Raw genomic sequence first — 16184 nt, forward strand, 5'->3', positions numbered from 1 at the left:
TCTTTGTGAACTATGTCGCATAGGAAAAATTATGCATATGTGAAACATAGCACTTGAGCAAAATTATTTCCTTTCTTTTTTCATTCAAACTTATCAGCCGTCAAGTTTAGGAGAACAGCCTTTCCATGAACGTACCTTTGTGCTTCAAGTTTGCGAAAAGCAAGGCGCTTGTGTGCTGTGCGTTGTCAGTGCACGTTAAAGAACCCCAGGTGGTCGAAATTTCCGGAGTCCTCCACTACGGCGTCTCTCATAGCCTGAGTCGCTTTGGGACTTTAAACCCCACAAACCAACCAAACCAACCACCAAGCTTTTGCTCTTCACCATTTTCACAGGGTACAAGTGCATAGAACTAGTGCAATGCCTTGATCATCTCCCCTGCACCCCCCACTTAAACCAAGCTCCATAGAGATCTGTGTATAAAAAAGCCCGATAATTTGAACGCGAGTCGGTTCCGCTATCGATAATTCGAAATACGCACCGCCGCGTCTGGGCGGCTTGGCGCACATCACGCGGCCAAAAAAAAAAAAAAAGTAACGAAACACTTCCGCGATTGGAAGGCATAGTTAAAGGCTGCGCATGTCCAAAACGGGGACAGAAGATGGAAGCAGGTAAAACCATGGAAAAGTGGGCAAAGCTTAAATGGCGCCATGACCGGCGTGGCGGCCAGTGGCGGAGAGAGGGGACGGCGGCCGCGGCAAGGTCAGTGCATGGCCACTGCGGCGGCGGCGGCTGCCTGCTCTCTCTTCTGCGCAACGTAGCTCGGAACTAAATACTCGTTAATTCCAACCCTGTTAATTTGGAAATAGGGATATGTACTGTCGGCGCGGTCCCAGCCAATGCCCATGAAAGGCTATGATCTCGGACGGGCACTACAGGTTAAACTTTTGTTTTTTTTTTTGCAATAGTCATCCATCTTTCAAACCATCAGTTGTAAACGAAAGCACGCGAGTCAGCCGTGATCCTGACGCCGCTTTTAGCACCGTTCGTTTCTAAAGCCGCTTGCTGCTATCGCGTGTTCCGATTATTGGAGTGGCAGTAGACGCGCCCGCCCCAGTCGCTCATAGCATGATAAAGCAAACATACGGAAAAGGAGGCTTGCACAACCGAAGTGCTGGCACTTTGCCAAGTTCGCTTTCCCCCACCCTGCTGGAGCTAAAGTCAAAAGATAAACATGCCGTTATCGCAGCGCAGCATCTTGGCCCACCGCCAAGAAATGTGTTGTGGACCGTGACAGCACGAAACCGAAGGACGCGCTAACGACTGACGCCATTATATATATATATATATATATATATATATATATATATATATATATATATAGGTTCGCTGGCAAAAATCGGGGCTGAGTGGGTTCATTATGCGAGCGAGTTCGTTACGCGACTAAATACCTTACATTTACAGTAATACAAATGGTTCTTGTCAGTTTTTTCGAGGCCATTCGATAATTCCAACATCGGATAATTCGACTTTTTTCCCGGTCCCGTGAAGTTCGAATTAACGAGCTTTTACTGTACAACACTGATGGTAGCAGAGTGAAGAAAATAAAGATTTTTGGCAAGTTTGTGCTCCCAATGCGTTAAGTCCCACGTGAGAACTGCTTCAAGTACCTTGCCCTGCAGAAGATCGTGGCGACTCTAGAAGGGAGTCAGCAGGAGGCAGCGGTGCCCGAGCAGCAGCTGATGCTTGTGCCATTACCACAGGGCCATCAGCACAGGTGGCTGCAGCTGTCCCAAGATGATGTGGGAGAAGTGGCTGCTTTGGGGACTGAGGTGGTGGTCTCAAGTTGCTGCGGCGATGATGGTGGTGGCGGTGATGGTGGTGATGATGATTGTGACGCAGCGCATGACGGTCTGTCACTGGTGGGGGGGCAATTTCTTCATCTCCACCAGCAGATATTTCAGACCTGATGGACACATAGGACAAGAACATATGCAAGTTGGTTACAATGAAAAGCAGGCAACGCTCCTCAGTTCCTTTCACAGATCATATGTGAATGACACGTGCACTGAGGATAAAATAAATAGTTGATGATCCTGCAAAACCTACATTCAGCACTGCAGTAGAACCTCGGTGATATGAATCTGGTTGATTTGAATTTCAGGATGACACAAATTCATATAATTCCCCAGCTAGATTGCCCCGCCGGGGTGGTGCAGTGGTAAGACGCCCGACTACTGTGCCGGAGTTCCCGGGTTCGAACCCGACCACGGCGGCTGCGTTTCGATGGAGGCGAAACGAAGAGGCGTCGTGTGCTGTGCGATGTCAGCGCACGTTAAAGATCCCCAGGTGGTCGAAATTACTCCGTAGCCCTCCACTACGGCTCCTCTTTCTCTCTTTCCACTTTCATTCCCACCTTCCTCCCTTCCCTTACGGCGCGGTTCGGGTGTCCACAGAGCAAGTGTGACAGTTACTGCGCCTTTCCCTTCCTGTGAACCAATTTTAATTTTTTCCCCAGCTAGAGTGCACTGAATGCAATTTGCAGAATTTTGAATGTTCTGAACACTCTGGATGATATGAATGCGCCAACCATTATCACAGCCTTGAGCACTACACGCTGCCCGCACATTGCTGACTATGCGATCGTGCAGTTTGAGGTGCAGCATGGTTCACATATTGCCGCTGTTGCAATCACCTGCTGCCCTTTACACGCTGCTAAACACTTGCAGCAGCGGTTTCAGACCAGCAAATCTCCAACGTCACAATAGTCAGTTGCGCTATGCAATGCAAGCAGCTGGCGGTGGAACATAGCCCATACATCACAGATGTTGCGACCTTGTGTCGTACGTAAAAATCTCGTTAATTCAAACCTGATTAATTCGAATTTCAGATAATTCGAACTGCACAATTTGGTCCGACGAAGCTCCATAGAGATATGTGTACAAAAAGCCTGTTAATTCGAGCGCGACTCTGATCCCCTACGGATAATTCGCACTATGTGTCACCGCGTCTGGGCGGCTTAGCACAAAGCACGTGACAAAAAAAAAAAAAAAAAAAAAAAAAAAAAAAAAAAAAAAAAAAAAGCTCTGCAAATGACCGGCATAGTTAGAGGCTGCACACGTCCAAAACGGGGACAGAAGATGAAAGCACGTGAAACCATGGCAGAGTGAGTTAAACCTAACTGCCGCCATGACCAGAGCAACGACTGGCGGCCGCAACTCTCTCCCACGCAACCTCCAAAATTCGCAACTAAATGTTGGCTAATTCGAACCCAGTTAATTCGGAAGTACAGATAAGCACTGTAGGCGCGGTCCCAGCCAACGCCTATGAGAAGCTATGATGTCACACGGACACACGCTACGGGTTACACGGGAAAGACTTTTTTCCCGTCAGTCAATGAACATACGTGGTCAGCTGCGATTATGACGCCGACTTTTAGAATCCTTCGCTTCAAAAGGCGTTTGTTGCTACCATGAGTTTCAATAATTGAGTGGCAGTAAACGGCGCCCACCCCAATCGCCCATGGCATGATAAAGCAAATGTACTGAAAATGTACTGAAAATGAGGCTTGTAGAACCAGACAAGAGCTAGCACTCTGCCAAGTTCACTTCCCCCCTTACGATGGCTAACCTCAAAAGGTAAGCACACCATGATATTATCGCTGCACAGCATCTTGATGCACTGCCAAGAAATGTATTGTGGACTGTGACGGCGCAAAACGGAGGGATGTGCTAACTACTGACTTTTTTTTTTCCAAATTCGTGGGCAAAAATCAGAGGTGCCTGGGTTCATTATGCAAGCGGGTGAGTTAGGTGAGTAAATACGGTAAATTTACTGTAATGCAAATGGTTCTTGTCAGTTTTTTTAGACCATTCAATAATTTGAACTTTTTTCCTGGTCCCGTGAAGTCCAATTTAACGACCTTTCACTGTATTATAAAAGCCGTGAAAAGTTCATGGTAGCGTGCAGCCCGCATATCGCCGACACTGCGATCTTTTATTGAGCTCTGCACACCGCGAGTGGCGAGTTGTGGCTATGCAGCCTTGCAGTCTCTCTGGCCGTAAAGAGACCTATGTAAATGCTCTTCTCGTGCTTCTGCATGATTTTTGACGATATAACTTTTGTGCAACCGTAATAGAGTCATGTCACTGAGGTTCTACTGTTTGCCATCATCACCATCACCCGGACTATACCCACTGCAGGGCAAAGACCTCTCCTATATTTCTTCAATTAACCCGGTCCTGTGCTGGCTGCATCCATTTCACCCCTGCAAACTTAAGCTCATCTGCCCACCTAACTTTCTGCTGCTGTTTGCTGTGCTTTCCTTCCCTTGGAATCCTATTTGTTATCTTTAGCAACCATCGGCTGTCCTCTCTACGCACTACACACCCTGCCCATGCCCACTTCTTTTAAATTTCCACCAGAATGCCATAACTCGAGTTATTTCTCAAAACCACTCTGCATGCTTCCTATCTCTTAACATAACACCTAGCATTTTCCGTTCCATTGTTCTCTGTGTTATCTTCAACTTAAGTAGGACCCTTTTCGTTAGCCTCAACATTTCAGTCCCGTAGGTGAGTACAGGTGAGAATGATACCGTCAAGCTGCTTTAGTCATAGTCTGCGAGTACAACCTCCAGAACATTTCACTGACAATTTAAAGGGAAAGCCTTAAATTGTAGTGAAATTGGGCATTATGTGCATGATGGGGGCAATGTGGACGTATATTTTTGGTTCAACTCCCACCTGAACTTCGCCGATTTGATGGATGAGAGCTAAAACTTTAGCTGAGACACCATGTTTTGCACTTGCCCGACATCGACGTCAGTTTGAGGGGAGGGTGCAATAGGAGGGAAAAATTTTTGTTTAACGACAGTCATCCATCCTTCTACCCATCAGTCCTCAAAGAAAGCATGCGGTCAGTCATGATCGTGACGCCTGCTGTTAGTATCCTTCGCTTCAAAAGGTGTTTCCTGCCACACTCTGCAATGTAGCGCCCACCCCAATCTCCCAATTGCTGCATGATAAAAGGAAGGCAGTGAGCAACCGGACGAGCATAGCAAGCCACCGCTGGTACTCCCGTCAAAACCGCTGAAACTGTGCCAAGTTTACCTCCCCCATTACAATTCCCCCATTACAATGCACACTGTGCAGCTGTCGCGAAATCTTGCCGCCCTGCCAAGAAATACACAGGATTGCGATGGCGCCTAACGAAGGGATGTGCTAACGACTAGTTTCTTTTCTTTTTAGTGCGTAGCGCTACTAGCCGCAATCACAGATTTCACTGATGTCCGTCCAAAGCCGCTCACTCTCTCCTTTTGTGAAAAGAATGCGGCGACACGCGCGTCAAGCGGCTCAGCATTGAGAAAGCGAAGCGGCCGCACAGCTGCAGCAGAAGCCCCTCTCTCTCTCTGCCCATCCGTCTCTCTGTGAACTTGAAGAGGAGGAAGGGAAAGCGGCGATGTCCGCATCACGCGACTTAACACTGAGGGAGCGTAGCAGCCGCATAGATGCACCCAGTGAGAGAGTAAGACGGTGAGAGATGGGTCTGTCTGTTGCGGGCGTTGCAGCCGTCACTGGGCAGCGCTGCACAAGCATGTGTTACTCTGAAGTGAGCAGTCGTGCGTCGCTCGTGCGTCCTCAACATCGTTATCTCTCCCCTCACATAAATCACTCCGCAGCCTTCACGGACAGCAGACGTTCACGCGCGGTGCTCCCTGGATCTCGGCTCCGAGCTGCTCGCCGCATCGTGAAGCAGCTTGTGCTCACCTCTGTGCCTTAACTGGCGCTCGCCTTCAAGCACGTTTTTCTATCTCTTCTCTTTCTCTCCCCCTATGATCCCACCCCAGACCTTTCAGCCACCGAGCAGTGCATTGTAAAGGGGTACATTGCGCCCGTTTTCGCTCATTTCTGAAGATCGTGTAAGGAAAGCTGAGGACGCGGCTGCGCCACGCGTTTGCTTCGTGTCGCAATACATAAAGCCAGAGCTGTAATATATGGCTCTGGATAAAGCCGGGCAGTCTGGCATTGCGGCGCAAGTTCGACGTGCTGAAGTACAACGGTTACGAAGGCAGCAGGATCGTGAGTCTACTGATTCTGATATTGCAACTAAATGGTGCAAGAGTCTAGAAGCACAAAGAATGGAGAAACGTGCCGAGCGTGTTCAGGAAACTGCTCAAAACACTGAGCATCGTCAAGAAATGGATGCCGAAGCGAAGAGGAACAAACATGCGGTAAAAACTCCGGGGGCTGCGTGACTGCAAGTGATGGAAAGGCATAGCAGGTATAAGCAATGCTACGCACCTACTTCGCATTTGATCAACTAAGCAAATCGGCCGTAACTTTTTTAGAAAGTTGTCGGCGGCAAAAGTGGGAGGCAAGTTCATGGTATGCCTGTAAATATGGTACGCTTACGTGAGGCCTGAACAAAAGATTGCGGCGCAAAGGTAGCCGCGCCAGTGTGGCCGATGCACTCGTTTTTTGCTCACATGAAGAAAAATGACACACTCATGTCAGTTTGCTATCACTCATTGTCCTCCTGATATACAGAACAATATCCGGTACCCTTGTTAGCGCTATTATTACCAGAATTTCTTGCTTATTATCTGAATTCATAATTAAGTTCCCATCTACTAGCATTGTTCCACTAACCTGTTACTTTATTTGGGTGGCTAAAAGATGGGAACCTTGACATAATGAAATTCGTGATTTAACGAAATTTTCAGCTGCGAGTAGGACTTCATTATATTGAAGATTCCGCGAGAATCCTCAGAGCTCAGGGCAAGCACTGCTCTCAAAGAAAAATTTAATAGTGAAGGCTTGGTGAAATTTTGGATGGGGACTGCTCCGCTGTTTCCATGCCTCTTTGAAAGGGCAGTGGACATTTTGCTTCCCTTTGCAACTACATATGCATGTGAACAGGCATTTTCAGCCCTCGCCTATCTGAAGAACAAGCACAGGAGCCGTCTTGACCCGGCAGCTGATATGAAACTGGCTCTGAGGAAGAGGGGGGGGGGGGGTTCCCTGGAACTACATATTTGAAGGCTTTTGGGGTTCCTCCAAGCAAAAAAGTTTGAGAACCCCTGTTCTATTGTATTGACAAGAGCCAAAGCACTTTGCTTATAAGAAAGCAGCAGCACTTACATTTCACTTTATTTGTCCTGCAGCACACTGCTGCAATGTTCTAGGCAGACTTTATCAGACTGCACCCTTGCAGTCATATCCTCACCAACAACCGATCCAGTAAAGGCACTCACAAGGTAAAAATTTCTGCTGGCCAAAGCGTATTCAATATTAAAGGACTCTGCCTCTATGACCATATATACTACTGGTTCTATTTAATATCAGTCAATCAATCAAATATTTATTTCTCTCTTACATGTACAGTAAGAAGCAGAATATATGAAAAGAGGCCCCATAGTGATACACAGCATGGGGATATCCTATATTTTTAACAGAAACAAGCTTCACAATAGCAGCTGCAATATGTAATCGGAGGTGACTATAAATACTACAAAGGTGTGTTAAAGATTATAAAATAAAACCATGAAGTGACTAGTTGAAATAACATCTTTAAGATGACAAAAAATAGTGAAACCCAGCTTTATTGTAAAAATGTTTTGCTCATTGGAGAATGTTTTAATTCCCTCATAAATTCACACACTGTTCACAATGTTAAAATTTTTACTTGATGTGGTAATGAATTCAGAGAGCAAATGATATTCATTTTCTAACGTTAGTGCGAAATGAAGATGTTGCCAGAGGCAAACTTAATGTCATTAATGTGCCTTGAATATAGATGCAATTGCAGTCATGAACTGAAATTAAACCTTTGCACTACTGTTGTAGAGTTGACCAGCCACCTGGTACACACTGCCATACCTTGTGTCATCAGAACGTGCCACACTTCCAGTGTCATCAGTGTCAACGTCCTGGAGACGCTCATTGTCCGAGGCAGCCACATCAGTGCTCCATGCATCACTGCCTGTATCACCAGCTTCCAGCGTTAAGTGAGACTCCAAAAGCTGCATTTGAGCCACAAGGTTGACCTGGTCTAGCATCTCCGAGTCACTTGCCAGCACGTCCGTGCTCCATGTGTCACTCACAATGGACTTGGTCTCGTCCCCTGGGGAAAAGCCTCCGTTCAGTATCCCGCTGTTTCATCATGACAGAACAAAAAGAACTGCACAAATTGATAGTGTCAAATCTCCATGTGAATAAATCTAATTAGAGAAGTCTTTTAGTGCCTGCTAAGAGAGATGAAAAAAAAATTATACTTTCATTTGTTGGTGCAGGAGCTTAGGAGATGGAAAAAATTACACGATGAATTTGCTGTCATAATTAGGGAAAATACTATTTAGTTTAGACTGAAAAAGCCAGTATTCCGAGCACGCAAGACGCAGCTAGCTGGCTGTCGAGCAAGAGTTACACTAAGTCAAGGTCAAAAACTGACTAAACAGTGAAGCCAGGGGTATGATGCAGTAGTGGCATTGTAAGATAGGCAGGGAAGTTATGCGATTTGACGTATTGCTCTACTAGCTTACATGACTCTGCAGACCAGGAAGGATCACCTACTCGTCACCTGCTCACTAGTCTGCTTGTTCACCATACCACCTGCTTAGTTGCGTTGGTTAAGCAGGTTTATAAACTGCATGTGGAACAGTGGCACAAAACCATGCATGAGCATCATGAAAATGTATCACGTTCCGGCTGTCGTGACAATTCAGCAGTTCTACTGCTGCTATTGATACGCTAAATGCGAGATGCCCAGCCCTCTTGCTCAACTGCTCAATCCAGATGACATGTCCATCTAGTTCCCACAAGTAAACTAGCTTCTTTTCATGCCTGCTGCCGATCTTAGTAACCCTGCATTACTTTTTAATAATGATAGAAATTCCTTCTAGTACAAGCAAAGCTCCAAGTACTACCACATGCACATTAACTACCCATAAATTAAATAGTGCCCGATGTCAAAAATGTTATTACCGACTTTGGTCATGTAGGATTGCCACATAAATTGTCGAAAAAAGTCAGTAATTCATACACCAAAAATATGCATTTGCTGAAAGAAAAAAAAAAAGTTGCATTCCATAATAAACCATGAAAAAAACCTGAATAAATTTTCAAAAATAAAGAATGCAAAATCAAACCCATAGGTATAATTTACTTCGAGCCACAACTGACTAGATTACAGCCTTTACATGGTGTGCTCGGTATTCAACCTAATAATTCTGTCCACTCAGTTCAAGCTGCCACTGACTTCCTGGAAGTTGAGAACAGACTATCATATCGTAAAATGCAGTGGCCCTGCAAAATGTGTCAGCCGAAATTTCAGAATGAGCTTCTCGAAAAATAGTTTCCAACATTTATATACCCAATAATTAAGGTGTCTCGGGCTACCTGGAACTGAATATTCATTCCATGACTTTTGATTCCTTTATTAAAAGGTTGTCAGTACGGATCATTTGTGAGATTGTATTTTCCTTCACTACCAAGTTAAGGTGTGTTAAAAAATTGACAATTATTCAAGATAAATAATAATAAAAATAATGAGAGAAAGGCACAAACTAATGGTGTCTTCAGCTGACGGCCCTAGTGGAGCACTGTGGCAGTGCCTGACAAACCGCAATATTTTGCAGCATGCGCTGGCGTCTCCAGTTAGCAGTAGCTCTACACACCATTTGTAGGAACGTAGGATAGCCTCCGAGATAGATAAGAGTTTCGGAGGCTATGCAAGAGTGCACAGAAAACACCACGAGTGCCGTCAGCCGAAGACACCATAAATGTTAACATGGCCATAAAGCATTTCATCATAGAATTTTACTCAAAATAGTACCTGAATTCAACAGCAATATCATTTGAAGGAAAATTTTGTGCGCGGAAAGCTGGGATTTGTATAGGTTCTGCTATAGCAGCTGCATTCTGTGACACATACCTTTCAGCCATGGACAACTGGATCAAGAGAAGCCTGACAGGGACAGCAGCCCTCAAAATTCTGAGGTATGTGGATGATTACCCAGTCATTCTAGAAGCTCCGCCAGAATGCCATATTGAAGGCTTGGTGCTTAAGATTGTAATGCTGTTCAACACTGAAACTAAGGGCCTGAAATTTACTTGGGAGTTTCCTCAGGGCGATTGTATCCGGTTCTTGTATCTACAGGTCACCTCTGGTCAATCTGGTTGCAGTCTGTGCTACAATCCAGGCACGAAAAAAAATCTTCCATACGCCCACACTAAACTAGCAGGGCTCGACAAAAGCTGCCCACGTCTAAAGAAAAATGAGTTTGGAAACCAGATCCCCCATCTCAAAAAAAGTAGCTTACCCCAAAGACGCCGTACGTAGTCTCACAGTGAGTCTTCTACAGAATACAAAAGAAGGCAAGAAGAAAGCTTCAAGCCTCCACAGTCCCTATGCAGCGCACGAAAGTCATCTCACATATTCATAAAAATTTACAGAACCCAAGATAGGCTACAGATACGTGAAGGTTCTTTTCTCTGCATCCAGTAAGCTGTCTAGTCTAATAGTTCCACTGTACTATATAGGCAGCGAGAGTCATGTGAAATGAAACATGAAAACCGGTATGTGTGCCACCAATGTTAAGTACAGCATTCCTTTGTCTTGTGGTTGCATATACATCGGATAAACAGGAAAGTGTATGAACACAAGGTGACAATATAAAACAATGTAAGACGCCACCTGCCAGAGCGTATTGCGAGTCAGAAATGCAAACACTTGTTTCGGAGTACTGCACTTCTGGCACACGCAGAAACTAAACTTGAGAGAAAATAATTCAGGCTCTTCACATTACCAACACTGGTGACAAATGCATTAGCACTGCTTCAGTTTTAATCCCGAAGGAAGAGTTAAAATTCTTAGACAGACACGTCTGAATTTGCTGTGCCTCATGTTTACGTTCCCAGTTCCCAGAATTCGTGGCTGTTTTTTCGATTGGCCTAACCTTCACTTGTGCCTTCAACTCTGCCTTGTTATGCCCTTCTTTTTTTTTTTTTTTTTCCCTGTTGAGTGATCATTTTTTGCTTGCAAGCTGTTTTATTATTTTTATTTGCTTTTGACCCTGCTTTTGCTACAATGAGTAGATTTTACACATTGACCAGTCCTTTTACAAACTTTACACATTGACACTACTTTTGCTAAGATATGTTTAAAGACACCTTCTTTCATTTTTCACGTCTTGAATCATCAATCCTTCTTGTTTAGTATGATAGGAAATTTGTATCACTTATTAGATGTGAATATATCTCACTGCACACTTAGTAGCGGAATGATGACTTCAACTGTGCAAGTGTCTGCTTCTTTTAGTCTCTGTGATTGCCCTCACTGGTAATAAAAATGCCTGCCTTATCTGAAAGAAACTAGTTGGAAGCTGCACTCTATAAATGTCGTATGGGTTTCTTCACTGTGTCCTACCTTTCCTGCTTAAATACACAACTTAATTTTGTCCTCTCATCTCATATAAAATAATTTCTTTTTTTTCTGATCAGCATAACTTCCGAAGACGTAAAAAAAAAAAAAAAAAAAAATCTCCAAGACGCATGACTACTCTCACACAATAGATGCGAAGTCCAGATCGACACAGCCTTTCTTATACAGCAAAAGCATTCCATGATGCATTTCTGCTTATGCTACTGCTAGCAAATTATCCCATCTTTTGAAATCATCTAATTTTCTTTCTTTTTAATTTCTCAAAATGTTGAAATGTCAAATTCTGGGGAGGATATTTCAGTGATTTCAGAAGCTTTGGATAAAAGTTTATTCGTTGCCTCCTATTTATCATTTTTATTGATGTTTGCCCTATGGTATCTCAGTCCTATTTTGTTTATAAAAGAAATGCAGGTAGCCCAACATCAAGGAAACAACACATGATTTGCAAAACTTTTTGAAGCGGCATGACAACACCCAGAAGAAACTGAACTCAGCAAAACCATTTTGACATCATTATCTAGAAAACGAGATCTCTAGACACACAACTTGATTTGTGTAATACTGATATCTAGATACGACGATTCCCCTAGTTTCAAGCCGATTAGAAACATAGATACACATCATATGCTTAGGAAGCCTTATGAAGCCTTAGGAAGCCTTATCAGGGCCCTTTGCATAGCCTGTTTCTTTGTAAGGTGTATCTGCACCAAACCTGCTTAAGTGGTGACTAATCACCTACCCGGTATTGTAGTTTTTCCTGGTACTGCCGCTTTTACTTCTTTTGCAGGCCACAGAATCCCTGGTTCCAGGCTAATAAATACGTACTGAAGAATTTTTTTTTTATTCTTGCACTTTATGACCCACTTTCTTCTCAACCATCCTCTCCTCCCCACTCCTTCATACCTACTTTCTTTGCACCCTTTCCCCTCTCCAGTTTTTCTTCTTCGGAAGCAAAAGTGTATTGAAACCCCTGCCAGTGATGATCGTATGCCCAGATGAAGACAAGTCCACTTGTCAAAACGTTGGCTCACCTGCGAACCGAGGCGTACCCTATTTAACCTTTGTTCAATTCTTCCTCATACCGTGCAAACCATCTTCTTCCTTTCGTTCTACCTAGGAAGCCCTTAGGCACACGAAACAAAATTTGCGTTCAGCTACTCCAACAAGCTGCCTCACGTGCAAGTTTTTACTGTGGCCAAAACCGAGTGCATGAAAGATGTGTGCGACTCGCATACCAGGGACAGCTTGTGAAAAGCTAAAAGAATTAAAAGGTTTGGTTCTGTGCTCATAATTTATAATCACTGTCAGAGGTTCTCTCCCAGTGAACTTCATACACAAGCTGAAATTCCCACATTAGCAGTACACACCCATTTATGGATTGACGAGTTGAACACAAATGCATCAAAGCATGTTGAATGCCAACCACTTTACAGAAAAATCAGAATGCCGTTGTTTCCCCCTACATTACAACACGTGTTACATTCTTTGTGGGGCCACAGAAAGAAAACATCCTAGAGTTAAACCTGGTTATAATGAAATTGTAAAATGTCCGCGATTTTTTGTCACATCCAGGTTTTCGTTACGTGCAGTTTTTGCGTGAAGACCCAAAATGACAATCTAGAACGAAAACCAGATTAAGAATTAATGTAAGGGAAACCACCTTGAAAGTGCTTACAATAAATCAGAATTATTCGAAGTGATAGAAGCGGTGAAATGTTTTGCGATCGCGCTGATAGCGCGGCGCGACTGCGGCGGCAGCCTCCCCCTTCTCTGCGGCTCGTGCGACGCGTCCGTCTACGAGGGAGCGGGGAAAGGAGATGGAGGGGGAATCAGTCTGGGGGACAGCGCATGCGTTGGCGTTGCCGCCGCCGTGCGCACACTCACCCACCACCGTTGCCCCAGGAAACCAACTCGCATCGCCAGCGCGCTCCGCTGTTCCCGCTACCGATGCGCGGGAGCCCGCGAGAAACCGCGTAACAGCGATGGACGCGCGCTGCTCACCCCGCGTCTTTTGTCTGTTATTTTTTTGCCGTTTTTAGGCATGAACTATTGCTGTACCATGTTCAGACAGCAAAGGCAGCGGAGACTTCTGCGTCTGCCAAGGAGATGCGGCCTCGGCACTGAAACACGAAGCACTGTATCAACTGCGGTCGCTCGTTGCTATAGTAAACACTCCTGTCACTTCAATTCGTGTTTTATCGTCCTGAAACTTGTGGGGTTGTGCTATATTTCCAGTGATTCAGCAAAAGCTAATATACAGTCGGCGCCGCGAGTTCGTTATATCAAGGCCAACCACCGCGACATGTTTATTACATGAAGTTTTCAAATACATGTACTTCAATGGGGGTGGCGTTGGGGAATTGAAAAACTTCGTAATATTGAGGAATTCGCTACATGGAGGTTCGTTACATAGAGGTTTAACTGTATCCAGGGAGCATGCTTAAATAAAATATGTACACATAGTTGTCAGACTTTTCTAAGCTTCTTTTACTTTAACACCTTTTAAGAGCAGTAGCACAATTCTCTAGAATTTGCAGGGCTTCATAGTCCCTGCAGTCATTCCCATGCACAAAATGTACTGAACACCCTGCAATGGCTGCCTGAGCAAAAGTTGGTGGAAGAAAGGTGGCAGTGCAGAGGGAGGGCATGCACAACAGGCGAAGTTTGGGTACACATTGCGCTTCTGCACTATTTTTGTGGACAAAGCTTTATTTACAGGCAATCCTGTCTATTGGAATCTAGAAAGTGCATTTTTAAGCTGCACGTGAAAAGTGATGAGGCTGGCAAACATGTCTCAAAGCCAACTCCAGCAAATTTATCTCGTATAGTGCTAGCCCATACAGCATTCATCTTGGCACAATTTCATTTTTGCACTTTTGATCGCTTGCACTGCAGTGGTGATGAAACTAGACTAACAGCCACAACAAGGTTCACGCTGCCCATAAGTGCCCTCAGTGTCAGCATAGGTGCAACACACTGGAAGCTGCCAAACTCGGTAGCGGTCAAGCGCTGACAAAGTGTAATGATCCACTTAGGCCAGTCTGTCGTTGCCACTCAGCACGAGTTAAACATAGCCTATCAAAATTCCAGCACAGCACGCAACATAGCATGGGAAACCCACCACAGTTGCAATGAAATAGGTTATTCTGCACTGCGTGGGTATCTATGGAAGCTCGAATGGGACTGGCTCACAAATAATAGCAGCTGGCAAAAAGAATTCCACGAGAACAGGATAGTGGGGTTCTACTGCATATAAAATGTCTGTTTTAAATGCAGCTTTTAATCTCTAAGAACTATAGCAAAATGGCAAGAAAACCCAACTACACCGTATCAACCCCATGTCTCGATAAACATTTGACATGCATCCATGAAGCTGTCCTTTTTTGATGTTTTGCCATTACCAGATCCTTTCCTACAAACGTTCTGCATTGAGCATTTGTGCTAGGTTTCCTTGTTTTACATTTGTATGTTACCTTAAATGCAGGTTCTGCTTATTTTCATCACCTATGTATTTCAGTTTTCTCTTCATTCCGCTCATGTAACGGCCCTGTTTGCATTAGCACTGCAATTAAATAATTAATACAACTGCACTCTACTTCCCTCAAATCTCAAACAAGCCATGTTGAGGTTAACTTTCATTACCTTTAGTAATGAAAACCAAATTTTACAGAACTGCTGCCACTGAAAAAAAAAAAAATGAACTTAAACATGCAGTAGATTGAATGAAAAAAAAAAAATCTACCTTGAACCGGGGCAGCCGGGCTGATCTCAAATTTGCCAAACTTGTCTTCAATGTCAGCTTGGTTCCTATTGGTAGGCGGCCGCTCCATTGGTTCTTCTTCAACTTGAGAGGAGGGTGTATCCCTGCCACTTACGTTTGGAGTTCCATGTCCACTGGAGGGTTAAAAAATACAAACACATGGCTTTGTGTAAAACTGATAGCACTAAATAAGCCCACCTGCTAACAGCATATAGTTGTCTGGTATTTCAATAACATTCTTGGTTGGTTTATAGTTGGTTTGCGGGGTTTAACGTCCGAAAGTGACTCAGGCTATGAAGGGTTCCAGAAATTTCCCCCACCTAGGTGGAAATTTCTTTAATGTGCCCTGACACCACCTAGGGTTCTTTAATGTGCCCTGACATCACACAGAACACGGGTGTTTTGCTTTTCACCTCCATTGAAGAGCGGCCGCCGTGGCCGGGGAATGGCCGTGATTCGATCCCACATTCTTGGATTCAGTAGTCCAGCGCCGTAACCACCGAGCCACTGTGGCAGGGTCAATAATGTTCTGCCTACTCACATATAGTCGAACCCGGATATATCGAACTCGAAGGAGATCACGAAATAGTTCAATATATCGATAATTCGATATACAGAAATTGGCTTGACACACCACTTGCGATCGTGAAAAATGATACTGTGTCTGTCGCGTAATCAACCCACCCTCTACTTTTGCCCCAGAGAATTTGAAAAAAAAACACACCGTTCGGTGGTGCGTCCCTCCATTTCGGGCGTCGCATCCACTCATTTATAGGCAGCGCGCCAAGATGCTGCGCAGCGATATATCTTTTGACTATACTTTTCATAGATCCTGCGGTGGCAGGGAGTGAACTTGGCAGAGTGTCAGTGATGGCTTGATTGCACAAGCCTGGTTCGATTTATAACACCGCGCTTGGGGCGGGCATAGTCCACTGCCACAAAATCATTGGAAAGTGTGATAGCTGCAGATGCAGTTTGAATGCTAAAAGCCGGTGTCATGATCGCAGCTGACTGAGTGCTTTCCTTGATCAACAGATGGAAGAAT

General features: G+C 44.6%; 1 protein-coding gene across 3 annotated transcripts in view; it reads right to left on the reverse strand.

Moving 5' to 3' along the window:
* Positions 1–16184, reverse strand: part of Gapvd1 (GTPase activating protein and VPS9 domains 1) — a 120218-nt gene that overhangs the window by 56319 nt on the left and 47715 nt on the right. For all 3 annotated transcript variants that reach the window (XM_084588183.1, XM_084588182.1, XM_084588184.1), the window contains exons 10-12: positions 15122–15273; positions 7818–8061; positions 1608–1903 (exon numbers count right to left, since the gene is read on the reverse strand). In XM_084588183.1, the coding sequence (XP_084444309.1) occupies positions 1608–1903; positions 7818–8061; positions 15122–15273 (692 nt within the window). The remainder of the gene's footprint in view (positions 1–1607; positions 1904–7817; positions 8062–15121; positions 15274–16184) is intronic.

Source organism: Amblyomma maculatum, chromosome 1 (genome assembly GCF_055883805.1).
Source record: "Amblyomma maculatum isolate TAMU_Amacu chromosome 1, ASM5588380v1, whole genome shotgun sequence".
Lineage (NCBI taxonomy): Eukaryota > Metazoa > Arthropoda > Arachnida > Ixodida > Ixodidae > Amblyomma > Amblyomma maculatum.